General features: G+C 49.4%; 2 protein-coding genes across 2 annotated transcripts; one reads left to right on the top strand and one right to left on the bottom strand.

Annotated features, from left to right (window-relative positions):
* Window positions 1-633: 633 nt before the first annotated feature.
* On the bottom strand, window positions 634-24,563 carry LOC122365638. The gene is made up of 2 exons (XM_043337033.1): window positions 23,425-24,563; window positions 634-667 (listed from the first exon to the last, which is right to left on the bottom strand). The coding sequence occupies exon 1, from the start codon at window positions 24,542-24,544 to the stop codon at window positions 23,447-23,449; it is 1,098 nt and encodes a 365-aa protein (XP_043192968.1). The 5' UTR covers window positions 24,545-24,563; the 3' UTR covers window positions 634-667; window positions 23,425-23,446.
* Window positions 18,808-21,040, top strand: LOC122365631. The gene is made up of 2 exons (XM_043337018.1): window positions 18,808-18,842; window positions 19,761-21,040. Exon 2 carries the CDS (start codon window positions 19,761-19,763, stop codon window positions 20,970-20,972), a length of 1,212 nt encoding a protein of 403 aa, XP_043192953.1. The 5' UTR covers window positions 18,808-18,842; the 3' UTR covers window positions 20,973-21,040.
* Window positions 24,564-26,075: the final 1,512 nt, after the last annotated feature.

The raw sequence follows: 26,075 nt of genomic DNA, 5'->3' as shown, positions 1-26,075 counted from the left end.
TTTATGTGGGCGAGGATGGATGACATGATTATTATTAATATAACGAGGCTTGAAATGATCTCACGCATGTCAAAGTGCTTTTATTTTAGGCAAAATAAATATCTAAAACAGTAAAACAAGCTTTCGGCATTACGCCATCATCAAGTTTGAATAAATTAACATGTTTTCGATTTTCAAAAGCTAGAGCACAATCATATTGTTCCAGGCATCCTCATAGCAGCTCACTTTTTTAAACGTATTGCAATACGTTGCAAATAGTGTGGTACATTGCACATGGCAAGTAAATAATGTACAACAATGTATCATTACGTACGCTACAACATGACATGCACACAATATATCATAGGTACAACAAGGTCAATAAATCTCATCTCAACATCAGCCGCATACATCATCAACACCCGGTTGCAGTAAACATTGACATTATAATCATATTGAAAAACATTGCCGCTGTTCTTAGCTCGATTCCAGTCAACCAGTCGTGAGTCGGGCAAGTCAGTTAGGTGCATGTGTACGTGTGCGTGTGCGTGGTAGAGTAAACATGTGAAACAAAGGGTAGAGATAAGTGAGTGAGTGTATAAGTTTGTGAGAGGGTGAGTGAGTGAGAGAGTGAGTGTGTGAGTGAGTGAGGGGTGAGTGAATGAGAGAGAAGTGTGTGTGTGTGTGTGTGTGCGTGTGTAAGCACTCACTTGTCAGGGCCGATGACGGGATACACACCGACCCGACAGGACCGATTTCCCTGTCAGGACCGAAAACCCGGTCCTGACAATTCCAAGACCGGGGCCATGTTCCTTGGCCTCTAAACATGCCCTAGGGCCATTTTGAGGTCGGTCCTGTTAAGTCGGTGTTCTGTCAATATGTGTGTAAAATGTGTGTGAAAATTGGCCGCCGTATACACTCTTCTGTCCGGTGGCGCCCCCTAATGAAGGGTCGGGCGGCCCATTGAAGCTGTGGTCCCTCCCGCGACCTCCCGCAGAGTCCAATTTGTTCCGGGTAGGGTGGCCGGGCAGGGTCGGGCCGAGCCGGGCAGTCGAAGTAATTAGCCGAGGAGCGAGTGGATAGTAGCGCTGGGTGTGCTGCTCAAGTTTCGCTGTAGTGACCAGCGGCACGGGCTGATGCTATCAGTGTTGGTAAAGACGAAATAAGAATAGCCTGATGATCGACCATACCTGACGTCACCTGACTCACCCTACCCAAAATGCCCAAATAATATATCATGGAACAAAACGATTGTGAAACAATTATGACAAAACGATTGTGACAAATAACAGAAGCGGTTGCGTGGCGTTTGATGTGGGTAAAAAGCAGGGATGCGGAGCCGTGAAAATTTCAGACGGCTCCGGCTCCAGAGAAAAAAATCGGCTCCGGCTCCGGCTCCGGGTGAAATGCGATGGCGACTCCGGCTCCGGCTTCGGCTCCGAGTAAAATGGTCCGGCTCCGGCTGCTCCGGCTCCGGCTCCGGCTCCAATACTAAGTACATCCCCTATGCAATTAAATACGGGTGGAAGAAACAAGATGATGGGTTTGGTGCGCGCTGCTTCTGTATTTGCATAACAAGGCTATTTTCATATTTTGACTACCGCATGTTTTACTGCCTTGAACTGTCAAACCGAACTAGGTCAATAATTTTTCCTCTTCAAAAAAAGGAGCCGGAGTCGCCCCCTTTTTCGACGGCTCCGGCTCCGGCTCCGGCTCCGGGCAAAATATGCCGGCTCCGGCGTCTCCGGCTCCGCACCCCTGGTAAAAAAGTATGAAAATAGTTTTGGTGACCTGAGATCAGAGGTCAGGTCAACGACCCTGAGCTGAGGTTTTGGTGTTTCGCAAATAACTAACAAAAATGGTCCGAGAGCTACAGTAGTGGTACTATCGCATTCGTCTTGTCAAGACGCGTCGAATGACATATATTTTGCATGGAAAAGTTCAAGTTTTATGTTGACCTCATGTGACCTCGAATGACCTTCTTTTTGCCTAGACACATGAATGGTAGCTTATATATGTTACAGGGAGTATGAGAAATCAGTTAGTTTGCAAACTACCTAGGGAGTTTGCAAACTCCCTGAACGATCAGGTAGTTTGCAAACTACCTACTATGGACGTCAAACCCCTTGAGACCCCACTTTTTTGCGATAATTTTTAAATGCGTCAACTCTCGTTGACAATATTCTGGCAATGTGTGTTTTAGAACCTGCCGAAACTTTTATTACTTAGGTATTTTGACGCCAAACGATTATGAAAGGTACTTCTCATTCACTCGTAATGTTAAATTTCACGGAACGAATCTGCTGTTTGGGTAGAGGCTACACGCTCATGGGGCGGAGCCACGCAATGACGTCAGCGCTAAGCTCCGCCCTACCCCTCCGGCGCTCCTTGCCCGGCGACCGGTCACTCGCGTCTCTCGCTCCATTCAGGCTTGATGGTGGGCGGTAGCTGGTAGCGGTAGCGGGCGCTGGTAGATGGCATTTAGAGCAGATGGCGCTGGTGGCGGGGCTCGAGTGTGGCCGAGCGCAAGCCTCTGCCCGGGCCTGAATTGACCTTAGCATTACGAGTGAATGAGAAGTACCTTCCATAATCGTTTGGCGTCAAAATACCTTAGTAATAAAAGTTTCGGCAGGTTCTGAAACATACATTGCCAGAATATTGTCAACGAAAGTTGACGCATTTAAAAATTATCGCAAAAAAGTGGGGTCTCAAGGGGTTTGACGTTCATAGTAGGTAGTTTGCAAAGTACCTGGTCGAACAGGTAGTTTGCAAACTCCCTAGGTAGTTTGCAAAGTCCCTAGTTAGTTTGCAAACTCCCTAGGGTTGTTGCAAACTACCTAGGTAAAATGCGAAAACGACGAAACAACAGCCATATACGAGTACATATGTAGATAAGACGCGATGAATTGGTCCATAGCTCAGAATGAAGCTTGGCAGCAATGGTGCATAACGAGACGATGTGATTGACGCTCTTTCGTAGCTTACTATTTATTTTTGTCTTGCTCGCAAATATCACCTTACAGATTAATGTCTGCCTTTTTTCTTGTAGTCGACAACATGTTACGTTGCCAATGCCATCCACCTCCTATCCTTGTACGTCAGCGGCCTCTCCTCCACCGGTCTGGCGTCCATCAGAAAGGGGATGACGCCGCCATGTTCGGCGAGAGAGTTATCGCCGCCAACGCTTCCTCCCACTCCCGGAACCTCTGATCGAGCAGTTCGTGAGACATCCCCACAGAACCACAGAGCAACCACAAAACAGAAACTGCGATCACTATGCTGCCTCTCCACACTCCGCTCAGAACTGATGACCCGCCAGCACTGTGCACCGTCCACCAGCCATGACTCAACAGCGCCTTTCATCCGTATCCCGCATGCACACACTGACCTGACCTGTCAAGCTCGGGGCAGTCGACTGCTGGCTACCAGGATCGGGTGGAAGCGGGGCGTTGGGTTGACTAAAGATGACATCCTGATTTCTAACCCGCACCCCGTAGGGGGGGGGGGGCGTGGCCGAAATGGCCCCCTGTCCTTTTCCGTCAATATCTCCTAAACGGCTGCAGATATCGCCACCAAAATTTCAGGATTTCTCCGGGCATCAATTTTACACATTTTACCCAAAATTTTCCAGAGGCTATGATAGGTTGGCCATAAATGACGTCAGAATGACGTTATGTTCTGCCATTTTCGACCGAAAAAAGTGCTTCGCGAGAAGAGCTGTCAGACCTACAGCTTTGAAGATATAGAAAAATGATCAAGACATAAAAGGTGTGAAATCAACAGGGCTACAAATTTGCAATCTCGAATTTTTAAAATTTTTGATTTTTGACCCCCAAAAATGAAAAATGAAATTGGATATATTACCGAAAAAATCAAAAACGTTTTTTAAGTTTCGAAAAAAAAAACGGAAAATATATGATAGTACCTACCAGTCAACCCAACGCCCCGCTTCCACCCGATCCTGGTAGCCAGCAGTTGACTGCCCTGAGCTTGACAGGTCAGGTCAGTGTGTGCCTGCGGGATACGGATGAAAGGCGCTGTCGGGTCACGGCTGGTGGACGGTGCTCAGTGCTGGCGGGTCATCAGTTCTGAGCGGAGTGTGGAGAGGCAGCATAGTGATCGCAGTTTCTGTTTTGTGGTTGCTCTGTGGTTCTGTGGGGATGTCTCACGAACTGCTCGATCAGAGGTTCCGGTAACGAGTTGCCTCATTGAAGAATAGCGCTCGCCTACTTCAAAAGGTTCGGCACCATTCTTCAAATCTGATTTGCGATCGGGTTATGGGCTATGGCACAATTTTTCCCATTGGAGCTTTTTCTAACACAGCAATACGAAAATTGTTATACCTATCGTCCACTGGCAGATCCAGGGAGCGGGCATATAAAGCAAATATTATCTCCCCCTCCCCTTGCATCGCCCGAAATAGACAATAAGTACCTTATGTTTCCTAATAATAAAACTTTTGCTTCATACTGTTCAGCAGCAAGGAATCGAAATCCGAGGAGTTTTTGGATTTTGGACACTGGGGGGGGGGTATGTCCCCTACAGCGTCGAAAACGCCTTTCTGGATCCGCCTTTGACATCATCTCGACTGGGATCTTGCCCCCCCCCCCCCCACGCCAAAATCGAATCCGCCGCCACTGGTCAGGAGCCCGGAGTCGGAGTCGAAGTCGGATTCGGAACAGCACTACCACAACTCCAAAAACCCTGAATTACAATGTGCATGCATGTAGGTACCCTTCAGAGTGTCTCCAGCGTAGGGTCTTGATGAAACATCTCTTAAAGTTTTCTTAAGCTGAGTGTAGCTAATTACGGTGGCCCATGAATCGATTCAAAGGTATCATAGATTATAGATTTTAGATTCAGCATGCTTTGATATCCATCAGGAATGGAATCGAAATCACAGATAAGGCACTCCCACTCGGATGCAGCGGACGCGTGCAATGTGCATGGGTCCGAACTCCGAATCACGAAAGGTATGCATGATCTCAGTGGATCTAGGAATCCTGATTGCTCTGTTCCGTCGTTTCCCTGGACTCAGGATACTCAAGTTGTCCTCAGCCCGTAATGTATTCGAGCATAGTCCCTTGTACAGTCTGTCTTAAAAGTACCGCGCAAAGTGACGGTGGATCCATCAAGCCTGACCGAGAAAGGGCCTGTTTTAATTTAAAAGTCACCGACCAATTGACCTAGGGAATGGAAAAGCATGCCAATTGCTTCGGTGACCCAAATTTAGCAGGCCCTTGCTCAGTCAAGCTCGATGGATCCACCGTCACTTTGCGCGGTACTTTTAAGACAGACTGTACTGCGTTCTATGTATATTAGTTTATGCTTCGTCTGTTTCGTCATTCCTTCTTGGAGCCGTGCAGTCTCTCGCCGCTTCTTGATCATCCCTGGGAGCCGGGAAGGATGGGTAGCGGGTACAGCTAATCCCTGACCACCTGTAGCGCCGTCGAGGTTCGGCGTGGGAAGGAGGGGAGGGGGGCTGGATGGGGACCGGTTCCCCTTCGCAAGGTGTGACGAGGAAGGGTGACGGCTCTGTCCCGTGGAGCGCTGACCCACGCAGCCGATGTGACACGTTATAGCTTGTAAGTTTGGACGCATTAGTTTCCAAGCTTTTGTCAGCCTTGGGGACCGTAAGTATGCCTCGAAGCGATGTATCCATTGGTCACCGCAGGAATTGGAAGTCGTGGTAGCGGTGCTTTGACACTGGCTCCGGACTACTTCTCCGGGTTCCTGTTCAGTTTGAACTGAAAATAATTCTTCCCGGAGCTGACGAATTAAAGGGACCCTCCCATCTTTGAAAAGGCTAATGTATTGCCATAAAAGCGATATCCTCGGGTTCAGAAAGATCAAAAATGAATATTTACCAATTAGTATTCACTGGTTTTCAAGATAATATACTTTTAATTTTGTTTACTTTTTGGGATCTCCGTTGTTCCTAGCGACTTCATTTGGAAGCAATAATATGACATCCTTTTAGTGCGGCAGACGTTGCGCGGAAAGCAGCATATACCATCACGTGTTAACGATGGTTTAGTATTGAGATTTAAAAATCGGTAGATCTCCGCTGACGTCACAAATTTAACCCTATTCCGGGCGGGCTCTGAAAGGTTCGATTCTGGGCGGGGGGGCCTTTTCGGCCCCCTTCAGATCTAAAAAAACAACACATCGCAGCGACAAACGGCAAACGGCGTTTGATAGGTCGTTTAAAGATCTACAGCTTTTGCATAAAACATTTTCAGGTCAGGTCAATATTGAGGTCACCAGAGGTCATCAACGATAAAATGTTTTGGAATTAGTTACCTATATAACTTTTAAACTAATAAACAAAGAGACATAAAATTAATACATTTTTTGTTGCTCTCGTCGAGGCGATGCGAATTAAGTATGCGATGACCTTCACAGGTCAATTTGAAATTTGATCCCAGGTCAAGGTCAGGTCAACATCAATGAGACTGTGGGGTATGGTCATGCTGCTACCAAACGACGCGCCTTGACCAGGCGAGCAGTTTGGTACCACTTACAAGTCTTAAGCACCATCATGTCGTGATTTATTGATAGAAAAACGATTTATGACGTCACATGACCTCAGATGAACTTTCCCGGTGCCCCTGTCAATTAGCGGCACCAGGATCATCACCGATGAGATAATTTTTCATAATATTGAAAGAATTGGGTGGTTTTGACTCGTTTACACGAAGCAGGAGGCGTTTCAATATTTTCCCATACATAGGTTTGCAGTGTAAAAGTCACGAGTCTGGCCTGACCTCAGGTCAGAGATATAAAAATTCTGAGATAAACAAATTGCACATACTGGTACCCTAACTAGAACCTGAAGAGAAGAAATTGATCCGTCAAAAACTCTAGCTCTGGCGTGATTGCAAACTTTTCTGAGGTGAGGTCACCAAACCGCCTCTGGTGACCTGACCTGACCTGACCCGGTAACTTTTTTTGTCAACATGTGCGCAATGAATGTTCAGAAAAAGTCACCGAGTATGAGCTTTCAGTCTTGCGGCGTTTGGCAATGGTAGAAGAAAAACCTGAAGGGCCCGCCCGGAATAGGGTTAACCCCTAGCCCTGGCAGGGCATTTTTCATAACACGGCCTGGCAGGGGGGGGTTGATGCGACCCCCCCTCGCGATTGGCTCCTATGGCACCTAGAAACACCAAATTTGGTAGGTAGGTGAGCCCCTGGAGTTCTCGCCCCTGTGCCAATTTGGTTGCTCTAGGTCAATATTTAGGGGGGTTTGGGGGTATAAATGTAAAATTTTTGCTAAAAACATGTCAAAAGTTTTTCGCTTAAACTTTTGAACCAATTAAGATAGAAAAAAAAGAAAAGCACCAGTGAACTCAGCACGTCAAGGCGTGTCGAATGATATACTTTGTTGTTTGCTTAAATGTACTTAAAGTTTTTCTTAATTTTTAAGTAAACTTTAATTAACTAATGAAGTTCAAGTTAACCAAATTGCATCACATCGCATATCATTCGATTCGGCTGATCACCAGGAACACAATGATACCATTTTTTAAGCTCTAGCGTCATTATGTGCCAAGTTATTGGCAAAAACGTCATTTGACCTCAGTTGACCTCATTTGACCTGACCCATGGATAAGTACACCAAACAAAGAAGCACCAAGTGACCTGCTGTTACTTACTATGGTTTTAAAGCACAAAAGTGATGGAACGAAGCGGATATCTCCATTATTTTCCGAATTTAGTATTTCCCATTGGCTTAACATTACGACGTAATGACCTCTTACTGACCTCAGGTCAGTGACCTAAAAAACGAGATATATGTTATACAACTCGGTGAACTTAGCACATCCTGAAAGTTTGAAGGAAATCAGTCCAAAACTGTGAGTTGGACAGGTGCAAAAAGAAAATTGAAATTTGACCATAACCTTGTACCAGTTTTTCTGACCTGGTGACCTGACCCAAGGTCACCCGGACTTGAAATTTTCAGGTCATATGTAAAATGGTTGCCCCATAGGCTGTGCCAAATTTGGTGGCGCTGCACTTCGCCGTTTTTACGCTATCTTCGAAAAACCTTAGGGGGGTTGCATTAACCTCCCCTGCCAGGGCGAGGGTTAAGTTAATTCAAATGCATTAGCCCCTTAGAATCTGAAAACTGCAAGTTTGAAATTAAATATATCCGAATTAAAGCAATTATCGATGCTGTGAGTACCCAAACCGGTAAGTGCAAGCTAGGGACCCCAATTTGGCCATCTCAACTCAAAACTAATGTTAAGGTGGGATGGTCACTTAAAGCCTTGCTCTGCGGGTGGTATATGCGCATTACCTCGTCATGTCCAGATTCCAGCTAGAGGGTAAGCAGACTACACTACGTTATTACTTGAAAATATGCGCCGTACCCGCAGTCCGAAGTAATGTAGCTATTACATACAGATGTATTACCCAAAGTCACCGCCCTGCTGCCCACTGGCGCCCTTCCCACCTATCGCGCCCTCCTTTGAATTTGGGCGGCCGCCCTCCTCCCTTCTGGCATCATCGTGTTGAGCACTGACTTGCTACCCATTGGCGCCCTCCTTCCCATTGGTTCCCTCCTACTGAATGTTGATCGGGACCCTCCTACCTATGGGCGCCCTCGTGTTGATCGTCTCCCTCCTATCCACTGGCGTCTTCCAGCGGTTCAAGCTCGCTGCAGCATCGCTGTGTCAACGCCATCGCCATCAATCAGTAGGTAGTGGTTTTAGTTGTAAATGTTGCTGTTTAGCTGGGACATGGTTTATGCTATATGCATAAAACGTTCTTTTGACACCAGCTTTATTGTTTTAATGGAAGCTTTCAAGAGCACTTCGGCTCCCTTCTTCAGCCAAGTTACGTAGAAATGCTAAAAAGCAGTAATACAAACATCGAGATGTCGTTGAATTATTATCAGGTATTATAAAATACCAGTATAACGCCTTTTGGGGCGACTAACGGAGCGGGCGAGAGGGTGGGCCTTGCACGTGCGAAATTGCGAGGGGGTACCTCCAACTGACTTGTGCACGGCACCCTACTAACCGGTCTCTAGCGATGTGCCAAATTTGGGCACAATCGGCCCAGCCGTTCTCGAGATCTGGAAGCGGCACCCCGCACGTGCGCACGTGCAAAATGGGTCTCAACTGACCAGGGGCGGTCGCAGACTTGGAGTTTGGGGGAGGGGCAACTTGTCAAAGGGGCCCCTGCGCTGACCCGGGGGGCCCGGTGCTAGCTTAAAGGGGCCCACGGACGTAGTGCACGAGTGCAGAAATCCAGGCCATGGCCGGTGAAGCGGGGGAGGGGGGGTTAGTGAGCGGCATCCGAGAGGAGGCTCATTGCGAAATGCGAGCTTTGAGGAGGTACCATGTCGAAAAGGTACCGATAAGTGCATTTTGAAGCATTGATATTGTCAATAATTCACGCAACTGTGAATGGACTACCGCAAAAGTAAAGGCGGCGCGGCTAACTTTGCCATTTTCTAAGATCATTGTGCTAAAACTTTTGACAGTGGGTCATCGGTATCTGTTCACTGTTCAATCACATGTGTTCCGTTTCATCTTTTTTTTTTTTTTTACTTGAGCACAAATGTAAGTTTCGAAGGCCATTACAGTAGCGAATACTTCAGAAGATGGATAGTGGGCCAAATATCCTAAATTTGTCATGCTGCATGGAAAGTAGTGTTGCTGAGAAAAGGGGGTTTTGTTCCAGATTACTGTGGATGCAGAATACATTGTCTGCACCCACTGCAGAATTATTGTTGGTGCAACTGCGCCCACTGCACCCATGGTTCCTACACTTATGGGCCCATCGATAGCGCTTCGGCGATACCTATCGCCTAGAGGCTGCAATGGGGCCCTTAGAGTACGGTGTCAGACCCCCCAGAGGCCGGCGTTGGACCCAAGGGTCAGCAAAGGGCCTCAAAGGCCCCAGGTAGGGCCCCAGAGGCTGATGTGGGCCTTCAGAGGCAAGTGCGTGACGCCCAAAGGTAAGGCTTGAGCCCCCCCCCCCCCCCAGAGAACATACAGGGCTATCAAAGGCCGGTGTGGGACCTTTAGAGGCTGGTTTGGGCCCTTAGGGGCCAGTTTAGGGCCCTCAGAGACCAGTACAGGGCCTGCAAAGGGCAGTTTGAGACCATCAGAGACTGAATTGGGCACTCAAAGGCTAATGTGGGTCCTTACAGGCCAGCATGGAGCCCTCAGAGGTTACCGTGGGGCTCTAAAAGACCGACATGGGCCAGCGTTGGACCCCAGAGGCCAGTAGAGGGCCGTCAAAGGCCAAGATGGGCCCTCAGAGACCGATGCGGGCCCTTAGAGGCCGGCATCGGGTCTTCAGAATCCAGTGTAGGGGGGCCCTCAGGGGCTAATGTGAGCCCTTACAGGCCAGCATGGGGCCCTCAAAGGTCAGAATAGGACCCTATAAGACTGGCATGGGCCGGTGTTGGACCCCAGAGGCCAGCGGAGGAAGGCCAAGATGGGCCCTCAGACGCCGATGCGGGCCCTGAGCGGCCGGCATCGGGTCTTCAGAAGCCCGTGCGGGGTCCTCAGAGACTAAGGTGGGTCCTTACAGGCCAGCACGGGCTCTCAGAGGTCAGTGTGGGGCCCTAAAAGACCGGCATGGGCCGGCGTTAGACCCCAGAGGCCAACAGAAGGCCCTCAAAGGCCAAGATGGGCCCTCATAAGCCGATGCTGACCCTTAGCGGCCGGCATCGGGTCTTATGAATCCAGTGGGGGGGGGCCTCAGAGGCTAATGTGAGCCCTTACAGGCCAGCATGGGGCCCTCAAAGGTCAGAATGGGACCCTAAAAGACTGGCATTGGCCTGCGTTGGACCCCAGAGGCCAGCAGAGGGCCCTCAAAAGCCAAGATGGGCCCTCAGAGGATGATGCGGGCCCTTAGATGCCGGCATCGGGTCTTCAGAATACAGTGCGGGGCCCACAGAGGCTAATGTGTGTCCTTACAGACCAGCATGGGGCCCTCAGAGGTCAGTGTGGGGCCCTAAAAGACCGGCATGGGCCGGCGTTGAACCCCAGAGGCCAGCGAAGGGCCCTCAAAGGCCAAGATGGGCCCTCAGACGCTGATGCGGGCCCTGAGCGGCCGGCATTGGGTCTTCAGAATCCAGTGCGGGGGCCCTCAGAGGCTAATGTGGGTCCTTACAGGCCAGCATGGGGCCCTCAGAGGTCAGTGTGGGGCCCTAAAAGGCCGGCATGGGCCGGCGTTGGACACCAGAGACCAGCGGAGGGCCCTCAAAGGCCAAGATGGGCCCCCAGAGGCCGATGCGGGCTCTTAGAGGCCGGCATCGGGTCTTCAGAATCCAGTGCGGGGGCCCTCAGAGGCTTACAGGCAAGCATGGGGCCCTCAGAGGTCAGTGTGGGGCCCTAAAAGGCCGGCATGGGCCGGCGTTGGACACCAGAGACCAGCGGAGGGCCCTCAAAGGCCAAGATGGGCCCCCAGAGGCCGATGCGGACTCTTAGAGGCCGGCATCTGGTCTTCAGAATCCAGTGTCTCAAAGACACTTAAAGTCTAGTCTTGGGACTCGAGAGACAGAAATGGGGCCACCAGAGGCCGGTGTGAGGCTCTCAGACGCCGGTTGGGCCTCTGAGGCCGGTTTAGGGGCCCTCAAAGGCCAGTGGAGGGCCCTCAGAGGTCAATGTGGGTCCTCAGCGGTCAATGTAGACGCTTGACCGCCACTGAAAGGCCCTCAGAGGTCAGTGTAGGACCCTCAAAGACTGGTATGGGAGCTATTAATAGCTGGCGTGGGTTTCTCGAGCCTCGTGACAATCGAATACGGGCCAGGGCCCCATACGGCCATGGGGGCCCGTCGGTTGTTTGGGGGGGGGGGGGCAAATGATATGATGGCCCCCCTGATTTGGCTTTGGGGGGGCCATGGCCCTGATGCCCCCCCTGCGTATGCCCCCCCCCTGCCCCCCTAACTGTGTACCAAATTTGAGGGTAATTGGTCGAGCCGTTCTCGAGATCTGGAAACGACCCCTGCACGTGCGCACGTGCAGCAGCGCCCCAACTCTGGCACATGGATATGCAGTGCCTAGTGGGTGCCTACCTACATGCCAACTTTCAGCGCAATCGGCCAAGTAGTTACCGAGATATTGCAACAATTACAAAACTGACACCTCTTCGTTTTGCACGTGGCACGTGCATAAGGGGTCACCCACATGCATCGGGAATAGTCCAATACTTGGTAGAAGGAATGAAGCTACCCTACAAAAATTACCGCATGTAAATCGGTCAAGTGGTTGCTGAGATATAAGCCTCGCAAAAGCGTCCGCACGGCCGGCCGGCCGGCCGGCCGGCCGCTCATACTCGGAAATTTCCGTTAATCTAAGGAAAGACTTAACGCTCGCTTCGCTCGCTCCGTAATAACTTTACATACTAATGTGTTTTGTCTTTTATCTGACATTGATCGTAGCTCAGATTTTGTGGTAAAAAGGTTATATTCTACATTTGAACAGTACCTACATAGTTATAACAGTATCCTGTGCCTGTATAACAGGAATATAAAGTCAACTTTTCATGAACAGTGCCGTTCTATATACCTACTGCAATGGTAACGATTTAAGAAATAAAAAGAACAGATAGTTGTCATGCGTAAAGGACCTAACAATGTACATAGATAGGCATAAAAATAATGCCTTTCCTTAGTTATTGTATGTGTTTCATCTATGGCTGTAGTTCTGAGCATTTTATGGTTTAATACAGCAGTCCGTGTACTTCAGTCAAGGACGTAATGGGAACTCAAAACTTCTTCATCATTATACTATGCCATTACAACTTGTTTCAGCTCTCTATCGCCAGCGTGTTCGGAGCTATCGCAAAAAAAACCTATGGGGGGCCCCCCTCGGCCGGCGAGGGTTAAATTCGCTCTTTCTTAGCTTTGTCAGACTATAGGTCACTCAAGGTCACTGACTCGCTGTGAAGCAGTACGATAGCTCCGAGCCAGACGCATGGGTGTTGACTGTTGAGATGCTCGGGTCGGTTCCAACTTCTCGCTGGCATACCGTGTGCCTGGGTCCCGGCCGGCCAGTCGGCTCCCCTGTACCGGGCCGAAGGGAACAAAGAGACGCCGCCGCCGCCGCCGCCGCGGACAGCCGTCGCAGAGGGTCGCCGGCTGACCGCGCTAAGCCATGCATCACCCGCTGTCACTCACCGCCGGTCACCGTCAGCTGGGGAGACCGCGTGGGGAGGCCAATGGCGAGGGGTCGAGGAATTTCTCGTGTTTGGGCGACACGATAAGCTCCATCACGAGACACCGTACGTGTCACGGCATGGTGGCATTTCATTGAAAGAAGAACATGCCTGATAGGTAGGTTTCAGTTATAAGCAACTTAGTTGCAATAAGAAATGTGAAACAATATTCCTGCACACTGGCGGATCCAGTCTTGCGTTTTTTTTTTTTTTTTTGGGGGGGGGGGGGCAACTCATGCAAGGAACCAAGCCTAGGGTACCCCTAAATCCTGTTTTCTCATCGGATTTAGGCCACTTATTTTTCGTCAGGTCAGGTCAGGTCAACCAGTAGGGGTACTTATGGGCGTCCGTATAGCAGGTGTCCACTACCACCGGCAGCTACGTAACATGATACGAAGGCAGCTACGTAACATGATAACACACAATGATACGAAGGCATCAAAGCTTCTTCGTAAATGTTCAAATTGTTGTAAAATAGGTACTAAATTTAAAATCAGCTAGACGAAACCATCCTAGAAACGTGTTAAACTCGAAAAAGCACCAAGGTCATCAAAAGGTCCATGACCTGACTTGACCCTAAGGTGACATTGACACCTACCACAATGGATAGGAGTGGGACCAACATCATTTCACATGTTTGAGCGTTTGAAACCACCAAGAAACTGCAAACGCAGTTAGCCCAGACTGACTTGACATGCGCCGTGAGCTCCTCGAGGCTGGAACAGCGCTTCGCTTCGACGAGCCTCGATTTAAATATTCCCAACACATTTTTATGAAGTTTGGATCCGATGAGTTGCTTGGGATGTGATCTTGCCACAGACGCCTATCACAGTCTCCTGGTACTGCTTTTAAGCTTTGCTTGACCTGTGCACTGATGCAATGTCTTGCTTGAAGATGGGCCTACGACCTCCCGGGTGCCATTTTCTCCTCCAAAAATGTGTTCATACTTGCGGTTCGAGTTAAGCTAGAAGGCTGAAACTCCTCTTAGATCTTCTTGGAGAAGCATTCTGCGTCCCAATACTGTTTCTGGACTATCAATCGCAACCTGATCAGCGTCTGGTCGCATATTACCCCACATTTCCTTGACGCTGGCCTTCTGCATAGGAATAAGGCAGGATGACACGAAGGCCATTTCCGTCGCCCATATGGGACCGTTTTGGGGTTTGAACGGGTGTTTTATCTCGAACACGGACTAGGTAGTCCAGATGACCACATTGATGTCATCGGCCCTCCAGTGTTTTTAGCCTCAGGCATAACGAATCACATGTTTGGCCATTTTAAGACATTTTCAACTGTTTTGCGTCCCCCATTAAGTTTAAGCCCAGGTGACCGTGAGTCATGTACCCCGAAATAATACTCTTAGACAGCTGGCAATCCATTCTGAAAAGCCTGCTTACCAACTTTCTAACGCTAAGACTTTTTTGACGGCCACTACTTTGGCGCCACACAGTTTTGACCACGTGGATCACTCCTGAGAGCTGACAAAAAAAAGAGCATAAACTTGCAGCGATTGACTGCCGACAAATCATCTGCGTCACTTGTTGACTGTGCGTTCAGTTAGCGACAGACATTGGCTACAGACTGGATGGCCTCAATCACCCTCAACCGTCGCGAATAGCCTACGTGCGGACTAAATACCGAGACGTACCCGTATCGGAGACCTCTATGTTCCGGCGTAAGCCGTCTCCACAGGAAGTGCACTGAAAACTTTTTTACCATTTCCTGAAGGGTAAACCCGCCATAGCATGGTAGCTTGACACACAGACGTTTTTTACCACCTTCCAGATGGTTAATTTTACTCTTTCATGAAGAGTAAACTCGCCAGGGAGGGGTAACATGACACACAGACGTTTTTTACCATCTTCTGAATGGTAAACTCTTTTGATTTACTCTTGTCTATAGTGTAACATTTTTTGGGTTACACTCTTTGAAAGGGTAAATCTTAAACGGAACCCTTTTCTAGGGAGTAACGCATCGTCTACTCTGTGCTTTACCCTCCTACAGAGAGTATATTCTTCTGGCCTACCCTTTGTCACATGGTAACGTTTACTCTTTCCTTTAGTGTAAACCCCCCAGAGGATGGTAACAGACTCACAGACGCTTGCTTCAGAAGCTTCACGAAGCTTCTGTTAACCGGAGCTCACCAACTAAAAAAACATGCTTCAAGAGCAACAATGTATATTTGGCTTCCGTACAAACAATACGAGGGGCACACCAGCCATGAACATTGTGAGACTCTTCACTTATGCATACGAATTTATACGAAGCGTTCAGCAATGCACAAGCGGTAAATAAACACCACGATACAACTTGAATGCACTTTGAATGTGAATACAAGACATTCAGCGCCCTCATATTGGATAAGGCACAGCGCACAATATTTGAAGAGAGCGACGGCGTTCCTGGGTGGTCGCCCGTCTGCATGAGATAATGAGACCATGGATCACTACAGTGCAAGGCTTTTTCAAAGTCACCAACAAAATGCATAAACCTGTAGCATCACAACAAAATTAATGTACGTACTCACAACCTAGGCCACGTGGCCGTGCACGGGGTCCTGTTAACCAGGTCAAATTAGCACCACTCAACGGCATGCAATGCTCTAGCACATTGGTACTTACAATAAAATGTCCACAGAGGCTCTATAGGCGATGAACAACACACAAGCACAATCACCAACGGCCACGCCGCGCGGCACCGACACTGCTCACATCCGCTCTCGGAGACCAACGGCCGAAAACTGACAGATGCGCGCGGCCTTCAAACCGCAAACGGCCGATCTCGTTTCTGATTGGCTGAGTGATTCCATTTCAAATATCATCTTCACGAGGGTAAACAAGATCCACGCATGAAACGACTATCTGTACACGAGTCACGATACCCAGAAGGAAAGAGTTTTCGTGATGTTCTTGATCGCAAGAGTAATATTGATATTTACATGGTAATAATACTCTTTGCTGGCGAATAAGTTCATATTAACCACGTACCGTTACTATGCACATAATGGTAGCAAAGAGTTACCCTTTCAATATACTCTTATCTTGCTGGTTTGATGAAAATGAACCCTCCAGGAGGTAGTAAAAAAAGTTTTGAGTGTGAACTCTCTATAGCAAAAAAAAAAAATATTTTTTTTTTTCTAGACGAATAAGTTACCGTGGAGCGTATTCACAGTTGCCATGGCAACCCCAAAAGCTCAGTTACAAAATAAATTAAGCATGATTTTAAATACGAGTCTCTAAAAGAAAAAAAAATAGGTGAGAAGGAACTTATGGGACACCTGTACGCCGAATCGCGATTCCGGCCAAACATGGTCTCGGAAAAGAGGTCACAGGTCAAAGGTCATTTGGGTCAGGGTCATGACATTTTCAGGGTAGGTGTAAAATTGATCAATGCGAGGGTACTGAAAGTTTCGTCGCGATCGGCCGCTTTTTACGCGAGTTATTCGCTAAAAACCTTAGGGGGGTTGCATCAACCCCCGCCTGTGCCGGCGAGGGTTAAGGTCCTAGGTCAACCGGTGACCTCTGAGGTCAGGTCAAGTGCCTCAAGTTACGGTTCAGTTTTTGGTGAATAACTTCGTTCAGGTCAGCGCCCCCAGGTCACGAAGTTGGTCGAAAGAGGTCATGTCGCATATTATTCGATTTTGCAGGTCTTCCTGAGTCGCTAGCTGGTGGCTTTCCCGACTCGCTAGCTCAATTTGATCCGGAGTTATTGACGAAAAACTAATATTACCTTGATGACGTCATAAAAACGTCACGCAAGGTCAACATTGCAAAAGTGACGCATCTAACCTTGCAAGGATTGCATCAAATCACGATTCTGTGTGCTTGAGATAGTTGGAGATTGTTCCCAGCGCCAGAATAGCAGTTTTTATTTTTCCCCATTGACTTTTAATGGTGAGGTCACGAAAATGACCTGACCTCATATGACCTTTGGGAAAAATCCGAGATATACAAGCTATGAGACTCGTAATGGATACTAGATCTTGCAAGTTTCATTTCCCTGTGATAGCTCCTCTGGCAGTGAGGGCGTTGCGAAGTTGCGACATCTGAAGACCGTGCAGAGGTTCACTTATGACGTCATAGGTCAGTGACCTGACCTTACCCAAAAATGCGATTGGTGTCAAAGAATCTGGCTTGAATCAAAGATTAGATATGCCAAGTTTCAGCTCTATATCTCTAGTGTACTCGGAGCTATCGCAAAAAAAAACCTATGGGAAGGGGGCGGCACGGACAAAACTTTAGTTGGCACTTGTCAACCTTGTATAACTCCTGAGGTTCTGTTACTCACAGCTTCCGGCCGTCTCGCGGTAACCGCGCACGGGCAGCGCCGGTGACCTAAAATAAAAAATGGCCCTCATTTTCGCTGTGGCAGGCTGAGGCAGCTGAACTATACATTTTCTGAAAGGTAATTAATTAGTTAACACCATAAAGATAAAAGAAGAGCGGGACCTAGCGGGACTTTTTATATCGGCATTCCAGAATATCTATAACAACAGAATTAACTCACAATTTGAAAAACATCTAAGGAAACTTAACATGTGAAGCGTATTTATATATTCCGTTATAAGTTTTTCTTTCCATCGTGAAACCCATGGTCTTAACTATCAGGCTAGACCCCGAAAATATTGATGAAGCCGTCTAATATATATTTTTTTTGGCCTAAATTAGCTGCTACTTTTCTCCGTGCGAAAAGGGGTCTACGATGCTTGTCAAGGAACTTTGTGTTTGGGCTGATGTGGCGTGGACGCTGTACACCATGGACGAAAAATATTTGCAGATTCGTGGTGCATGGACATTTCTGAACTATGTGATACATTTTAACTAAATTTGGGAAAGGTCGGCAAATCCACCAATGTCGCGCCAATTCCGGCGGTGGTCCCATCGTGGCACTGGGGTGAAGGTTAATGACCAATTCCGGTGCATTGGGGGGGGGGGCTAATTTATATTGCCGCCCTGGTGAGTTACGAATGGGGGGCCTTAGCCCCTGCCCCCCGCCCCCCCCCCCCTGGATCCGCCAGTTAACAATATAACACTAATATGCCCTTACATATTCAAAATCGATTGTTCAGCTCTGCTGTGTGTGTACAACACAGCATGGCCAGAAGTCGCTGTAAAGTGGCTCATGCTTTATGAGTGGAAAGCCTACATATTGTACGAGTAGGTTGGGTTCGTATTTGCTGTGATGGAATGGACCTCTTCGGTCCAATGAGACCTTTGTGGGATGTGACATCGTATTAACACTATTATTGGCATCATTTATATCATATGCAATCCCACCAATGCACTCATAAGCGGGCAGGAACTTTTCATACATCATGAGAACCGCAGATTTCGGGCCAACATATGACGGCATAGCTATATAAACTGAGGTAAAATATATTAGGATACACTAAATGTTACGGGCGGCTGTGACCGCCCGTTGTGGCATGCCTGGCGCCGCCCGTGGCGCCTCCCCGGCTGGCCGCGCCCGGCGCCGCCCCTGCCGCGTGGCCCTCGGGCGGGGTCGAGGGCTGGCGCTGGCTGGGCGGTCGGCGGCCCGGGAGAGGCAGGGAGACCGTGGTTACGAGCGGTTGGCTCTGTGGTTCTTGTTTGGGGCCTCTGCCGATAATACAGTAAAGCATCGAGTCTGAGTGTGTTCAGCTCCCGCAACATTTGGCGCGGTCGGTAGGACCGGCGACGGCAACGGTGAGTCTGTTGTGTTATTATCGTTTGGCATGATTGTGTTTAGACTGTAGCCGATTAACTAATGGCCGGAGCCGAGCGGTCTGCTCGGATCAGTGGTGGATGAGGGGACGGTAGGGTTACCGCAGGCATTTTTCGGGGCGGTTAGCCTTGATTATTTATTATTATTATTTAGAGACTGAGTAGTATCGCAGGCGGTTAGCCTGTGAGACAGCGTCGTGCTTTTTTGATAGGGTAAACGGCTATTGCCTCTGTTGGATGGTGTCGCACTCGACTATGCGCGGCCCCTGTATGAGACAGGTAAAAGTTATTGAAACATAAAGGAGGAAACACTGATACGGAACGAACATCGAGTGGGTCGGTAGCATTAGCCTAGCGTGACGCCGAAACTGAGCGCGCGATGCTCCAGGACACAGTAAGTCAGCTTCAACAGGAGGTTGGGCAGCTGCAGTCGTCCTTGGAGGCACCCACTGTTGCTCGTTTCAGCCCTGATACGTCCAAAACTAGCGGGTGTTACGGGTGTGGTGCTCCTGACCATTTTCGGCGGGACTGCCCAGTGGGGCGTCTTGGTCAGCTGAGGTCCGGGACACCGGGGTCACAAAGTTGAGGTGTCCCTCGTGAGGAGGGGAGGCCGCAGTCGAGGTGGGTGCCCGTTAGTCGCTTCCAGCGCTGACCCACCTCGACCGATGTGTCTTCTCGATCCGGTTTTGCGGCAGAACAGGAGCGTGACCGGTCTATTATGTGACTAGGTCAGGATGTGTGTCAAAGGTTTCAGGCGGGAAATCAAATTTGGTCCCTCCTGATCGAAACCGAAAGTAGTGGAAGACCCTGTTACATCAAGTAGGGTGGGTGGGCAGATATTGACTTGTGCTGCTAAGAAGTGCTCGTGAACCAAAAGGTGATTGTATTTTTAAGTTTCAGATGGACCCTACGCGGCTGGAGCTAGACAGCCTCTGGACGGCTGTTGCCGAGGAAAGGGCCGAGCGCGAGCGACTGGAGGAACAGCTTCAGGGTCTCCTCAGAGGGCTCTCGGGAGGTGGTATGCCTTCCGCGGACGCCGGGCTGCCGCTGATCGTGCAGCAGGACGCGGAGCTGACTGAGGTGGTGACGGAGATGCCGTCCTCCGCACTGTGGTCGTCGCCGGCGCCGTCGGACTCGGACCTGGTGGAGGTGGTGGTGGAGGTCCCACCCGCGGATGGTGGTGCCGCGGGTGAAGCCATGTGGGGGACGCAGCCAGATGGAGAATCGTTCCCGTCTCCTGACAGGAGACGCCCGGGAGACGGCGAGGAGGGCGGCGGACGACCACCCGTATCTCCGACCGCCGCCATCCTGGCGGAGGTTTCAGTCGCGGTCGACGGTGCCGACATATTGGGCGAAATTCTGGGCGAGCCGGTATCTCCGGCCGCCGCCATCCTGGCGGGGGCTTCAGTCGGGGTCGACGGTGCCGACATATTGGGCGAGATTCTGGGCGACCCGATCGACACGGACTTTGGCTTGGGGGACATCGCTGAGGGGTCCGGCGGTTCGCCGGAGGCTGGTCCGCCGGGGTCCGCCGTGCTCTTAATAGGAGATTCTATGCTGAGCGGGGCGGACTTCCGGTGTGACCCCCCTCGGCGCCTGTCCGTGTGCGCGGTCCCCGGGCTGACTCTGAGCCGCTGGCTGCGGTCAAGCGCGACCGAAGTAAGGGCGTGGGTCTGTGGGAAAGGGGAGCTGACGGACCTCCAAGTCATCTTATGGCTGGGCGGTAATGACGTTTACCCAAGGGGGGCCGCCTTCGACCCGGTCACGGTGGTGGCGACGCTGGGGCGGCTGAAGGAGACCATCATCGACACCCGTAGCCTTGGTTGCGCCGTGACCATCCTCGGCGTGACGCCGCGGCCGGCCCGCGACGGTGGCAGAGTGTGGGAGTCCACCCCGGCCTTCTGGCTCGAACGGGCGCTGTGCGAACTGTGCCGCGAGACCGACTCCACTTTCGTCGCGCTCGGCCGACGCCTCTGCCGGCGGGAGGGGAGGAAACGGCGCTTTAAGATGGACGGCAGGTTCTTCTCGGCTGACGGGGTCCACCTCAGCGCCGCCGGCTACCGGCGACTGATGGACTACCTGCCGGGGTGGCTCAGGCGCGGCCGACGCTAGGCGGCATGTGTGAGGGCGCTCGGGACGGTGTGTATGAATGTATGATTCGAAGTTGTCGTTTTTGTTGTTGTTGTGTTTTGTTGAGGCTGTTTTTGGTGTGGTTGTCATGCGGGGGGGTCACTCGTGCTCGTGGGATGACTCGTGCTCATGTGGGGGAGGGGTGTTACGGGCGGCTGTGACCGCCCGTTGTGGCATGCCTGGCGCCGCCCGTGGCGCCTCCCCGGCTGGCCGCGCCCGGCGCCGCCCCTGCCGCGTGGCCCTCGGGCGGGGTCGAGGGCTGGCGCTGGCTGGGCGGTCGGCGGCCCGGGAGAGGCAGGGAGACCGTGGTTACGAGCGGTTGGCTCTGTGGTTCTTGTTTGGGGCCTCTGCCGATAATACAGTAAAGCATCGAGTCTGAGTGTGTTCAGCTCCCGCAACATAAAGGGCATGATGTGGAGTTTGCTAATGTAATAATTGAATGAGGACTTTACTCCACAAGAAATCGTTCGGGTCGGAGCTTTCGAATTGTATTCAATGATTCGAATTGTATTCAAATGATGCCAATTTGAACTGGAATTCAGGTGCTATGCTACAGGAACGCTGGCTACCCATTATCCGCAGTGCCTACTGCCTGCCGCTAAAAGCTTGTACGATTTTGACTTGTCTTTTTTATATATTTCACGCCTCCCCCCCCCCCCCATTGGTTGTTGCATATGGCTACTTTTCTCGTGAACTGTATATCCTCCTTTTATTAATGTTATTTGTTGTGAATTTTCTAGCCTATTGATGGAGTGTTTTTGATCATTGCTATCATTTTTATTCTTAACCTTGGTCGTTTATAGTGTATTTTATATACCTGGTACCTTTGTTAGCCTATTATCTATTGATGTTGCATACATGTTTATATCACTTGCTATATATATATAGGTAGGTCTTTATTACTATTTACCAGTATAACGCCTTTTGGGGCGACTAACGGAGCGAGCGAGAGGGTGGGCCTTGCACGTGCGAAATTTCGAGGGGGTACCTCCAACTGACTTGTGCACGGCACCCTACTAACCGGTCTCTAGCGATGTGCCAAATTTGAGCACAATCGGCCCAGCCGTTCTCCAGATCTGGAAGCGGCACCCTGCACGTGCGCACGTGCAAAATGGGTCCCAACTGACTTGTGCACGGCACCCTACTAACTGGTCCCTAACCGTGTATCAAATTTCAGCGCAATCGGTCCAGCCGTTCTCGAGATCTGGAAACGACCCCTGCACGTGCGCACGTGCAGCAGCACCCCAACTCTGGCACATGGATATGCATTGCCTAGTGGGTGCCTACCTACATGCCAAATTGCAGCGCAATCGGCCCAGTAGTTACCGAGATATTGCAACTATTACAAAAGTGACACCTCTTCGTTTTGCACGTGGCACTTGCATAAGGGGTCACCCACATGCATCGAGAATCGTCCAATACTTGGTAGAAGGAATGAAGCTACCCTACAAAAATTACCGCATGTAAATCGGTCAAGTGGTTGCTGAGATATAAGCGTCGCAGAATCGTGACCACGGCCGGCCGGCCGGCCGCTCATACTCAGAAATTTCCGTTATTCTACGTAAGACTCCGCTCGCTTCGCTCGCTCCGTAATCACTTTATATAACCTTTGTTATTTAACAGATTTAGGTATAATTAGAATGTATATCGCTTATGAGATATTTCCTTCTTTTTCATATACGTTAAATGTTTTATCATAGAATGTCACGTGCAATTTATCTATTTTACTATCTGTATTCTGTGACATGTCCTTGTCTGCCAAAGACGAATCGCCCTAAATGATGCGACCGATACCCCCGAACCCGATTACGATACGCTGACGAAGCTTTGTAATACAATTCGAAAGCTCCGACCCGAACGATTTCTTGTGGAGTAAATGTCCTCATTCAATTATTATATATCAGGATAGTATAAATCAAGTTATGTGGCCGAATTATGTTGTATGGCGTAGGGATGTTACGCGTAATTTGATGGGCTTACCCGCTCTGCATATATATTCACAACTTTACGGGCCGCTGACCCCCCCCCCCCCCACTCCCCTCCTCCCTCCTTGTCCCGGCGAGCGGTACGCCGGGAGAACTTACACGTGCATGGGGCCAGCCCGTTTTACTCCCTCTTTAAACCTTACCTCATTTGCCTTCCGACCGAGCCACCGTCTGTCCCTTCACATTCCGATCCTAATTAGGGTCACCGCACCTGCCTGACGGACTGTCAACCACCCAGCGGGCGGTCGGTCCTGACGGGTCGGTGCTTACACGCAGAATATCGATATCATTGTACGAGAGAAATATTGATTCAAAATGTTTTTGATTCTTGTATATGTGCTGTAAATAAATGTTTCGATCTTAAAAAGCAACTACCCTCCGTAAATCACCCGGTCCTGTCAAGTCGGTGGGGTGTCATGGTCCTGACGAGTGAGCGCTTACAAGTATATGTGTGTGTGTGTGTGTTATGACCTATGGTTTACGAGCGAGGGGCCATGAGCTTTTCATCATGTTTAATGTGGGCCTTAGGTCTCTAATTTTGATGGATTCAGTGATTTTTAGTTCAGCAGAATCCCGTCCCCAACCGATTATATCAATAGTAAAGGCGGAGTTGATTTCAGTGCTACTTGCGTTAAAGTGCGAATCAGCAATATGTTCACCTAGTGGGGTGTCTGGTTTTCTCAGGCGAGCGTCACTTAGGTGCTCGTTGAATCGATAACGTACGGGGCGGGTGCTTTCTCCGATATAAAATTCAGTTCGTCCGTTTCTTTCACAGAGGCTACAGGTAATTTTATAGACTATGTTTTTCTTAGTACACTTACCCTTCAGCCCACTCTCACAGGTGTGACAGTGCTTAGTCCCGGCTGGGCAGGGCGGTTTAGAGAAGGCGGAAGAGATAAGTTTGTTTCCTATTGTGGGACCACTAATCCAGGCTACTTTGATATTAGTTTTAGATCTTCTCAAAACACCATTGACTCTTCTAACGACGTTTTCGTCTAAATAGGGAAGCCGCATGAAAATCTCGTTTTCTTTGTTGCGCCGAGTTTTACGTTCACTACGCTTGCGAAGGTTATTCTTTATGCTCGTGTCTAACATGGCTGTTGGGTACCCGTTCTGCTCAAACAGAAGTTTTACCCGCTTTACGCTGCGATCCCTCGTTCGGTCGTCAGATGACACCCTCATCGCTCGCTTGATCTGGGAATTGAGAACGGCCTTCTTGGTACTCATGGGGTGGGCGGACGTAAAGTGGAGAATGATCGGGGCTGCCATCGGTTTAAAGTATAATTCCGTGGTGTACTCACCGGTGGGGTATACTGTTATGAGGGTATCTAAGAAAGGAAGTTGACCGGTGCTGAAGGTAGACTCCATTGTGAAGCTTATGGATCGGTTGTAAGCATTAATACAGTTGAAAAAATGGTTCAGGCGATCAATCCCATGTGTCCAGACCCCGACAATATCGTCAATGTAGCGTAAGTAAAGGACAGGGGCAAATTCCAAGCTCGACATAAATCCAGTCTCTAGTATATGCATAAAGGTGATCGCCACGGGAGGGGCTATCCTGTTTCCCATCGCGATGCCTGACGTTTGCTTGAATATTTTGTTTGCTAGAGACTGGATTTATGTCGAGCTTGGAATTTGCCCCTGTCCTTTACTTACGCTACATTGACGATATTGTCGGGGTCTGGACACATGGGATTGATCGCCTGAACCATTTTTTCAACTGTATTAATGCTTACAACCGATCCATAAGCTTCACAATGGAGTCTACCTTCAGCACCGGTCAACTTCCTTTCTTAGATACCCTCATAACAGTATACCCCACCGGTGAGTACACCACGGAATTATACTTTAAACCGATGGCAGCCCCGATCATTCTCCACTTTACGTCCGCCCACCCCATGAGTACCAAGAAGGCCGTTCTCAATTCCCAGATCAAGCGAGCGATGAGGGTGTCATCTGACGACCGAACGAGGGATCGCAGCGTAAAGCGGGTAAAACTTCTGTTTGAGCAGAACGGGTACCCAACAGCCATGTTAGACACGAGCATAAAGAATAACCTTCGCAAGCGTAGTGAACGTAAAACTCGGCGCAACAAAGAAAACGAGATTTTCATGCGGCTTCCCTATTTAGACGAAAACGTCGTTAGAAGAGTCAATGGTGTTTTGAGAAGATCTAAAACTAATATCAAAGTAGCCTGGATTAGTGGTCCCACAATAGGAAACAAACTTATCTCTTCCGCCTTCTCTAAACCGCCCTGCCCAGCCGGGACTAAGCACTGTCACACCTGTGAGAGTGGGCTGAAGGGTAAGTGTACTAAGAAAAACATAGTCTATAAAATTACCTGTAGCCTCTGTGAAAGAAACGGACGAACTGAATTTTATATCGGAGAAAGCACCCGCCCCGTACGTTATCGATTCAACGAGCACCTAAGTGACGCTCGCCTGAGAAAACCAGACACCCCACTAGGTGAACATATTGCTGATTCGCACTTTAACGCAAGTAGCACTGAAATCAACTCCGCCTTTACTATTGATATAATCGGTTGGGGACGGGATTCTGCTGAACTAAAAATCACTGAATCCATCAAAATTAGAGACCTAAGGCCCACATTAAACATGATGAAAAGCTCATGGCCCCTCGCTCGTAAACCATAGGTCATAACACACACACACACACACACACACACACACACACACACACACACACACACACACACACACACACACACTTCTCTCTCATTCACTCACCCCTCACTCACTCACACACTCACTCTCTCACTCACTCACCCTCTCACAAACTTATACACTCACTCACTTATCTCTACCCTTTGTTTCACATGTTTACTCTACCACGCACACGCACACGTACACATGCACCTAACTGACTTGCCCGACTCACGACTGGTTGACTGGAATCGAGCTAAGAACAGCGGCAATGTTTTTCAATATGATTATAATGTCAATGTTTACTGCAACCGGGTGTTGATGATGTATGCGGCTGATGTTGAGATGAGATTTATTGACCTTGTTGTACCTATGATATATTGTGTGCATGTCATGTTGTAGCGTACGTAATGATACATTGTTGTACATTATTTACT

The sequence above is a fragment of the Amphibalanus amphitrite genome, unplaced genomic scaffold, assembly GCF_019059575.1.
Source record: "Amphibalanus amphitrite isolate SeventyFive unplaced genomic scaffold, NRLGWU_Aamphi_draft 000028F_arrow, whole genome shotgun sequence".
Taxonomy (NCBI): Eukaryota; Metazoa; Arthropoda; class Thecostraca; order Balanomorpha; family Balanidae; genus Amphibalanus; species Amphibalanus amphitrite.
Note: the sequence above shows the minus strand (reverse complement) of the source record. Positions and strands in the feature narration are given on the sequence as shown.

Excerpts from the sequence above, each read along its gene's own strand:
- LOC122365631 (XM_043337018.1), top strand. The coding sequence starts at position 19,761 with ATGGACCCTACGCGGCTGGAGCTAGACAGCCTCTGGACGGCTGTTGCC.
- LOC122365638 (XM_043337033.1), bottom strand. The coding sequence starts at position 24,544 with ATGGGAAACAGGATAGCCCCTCCCGTGGCGATCACCTTTATGCATATA.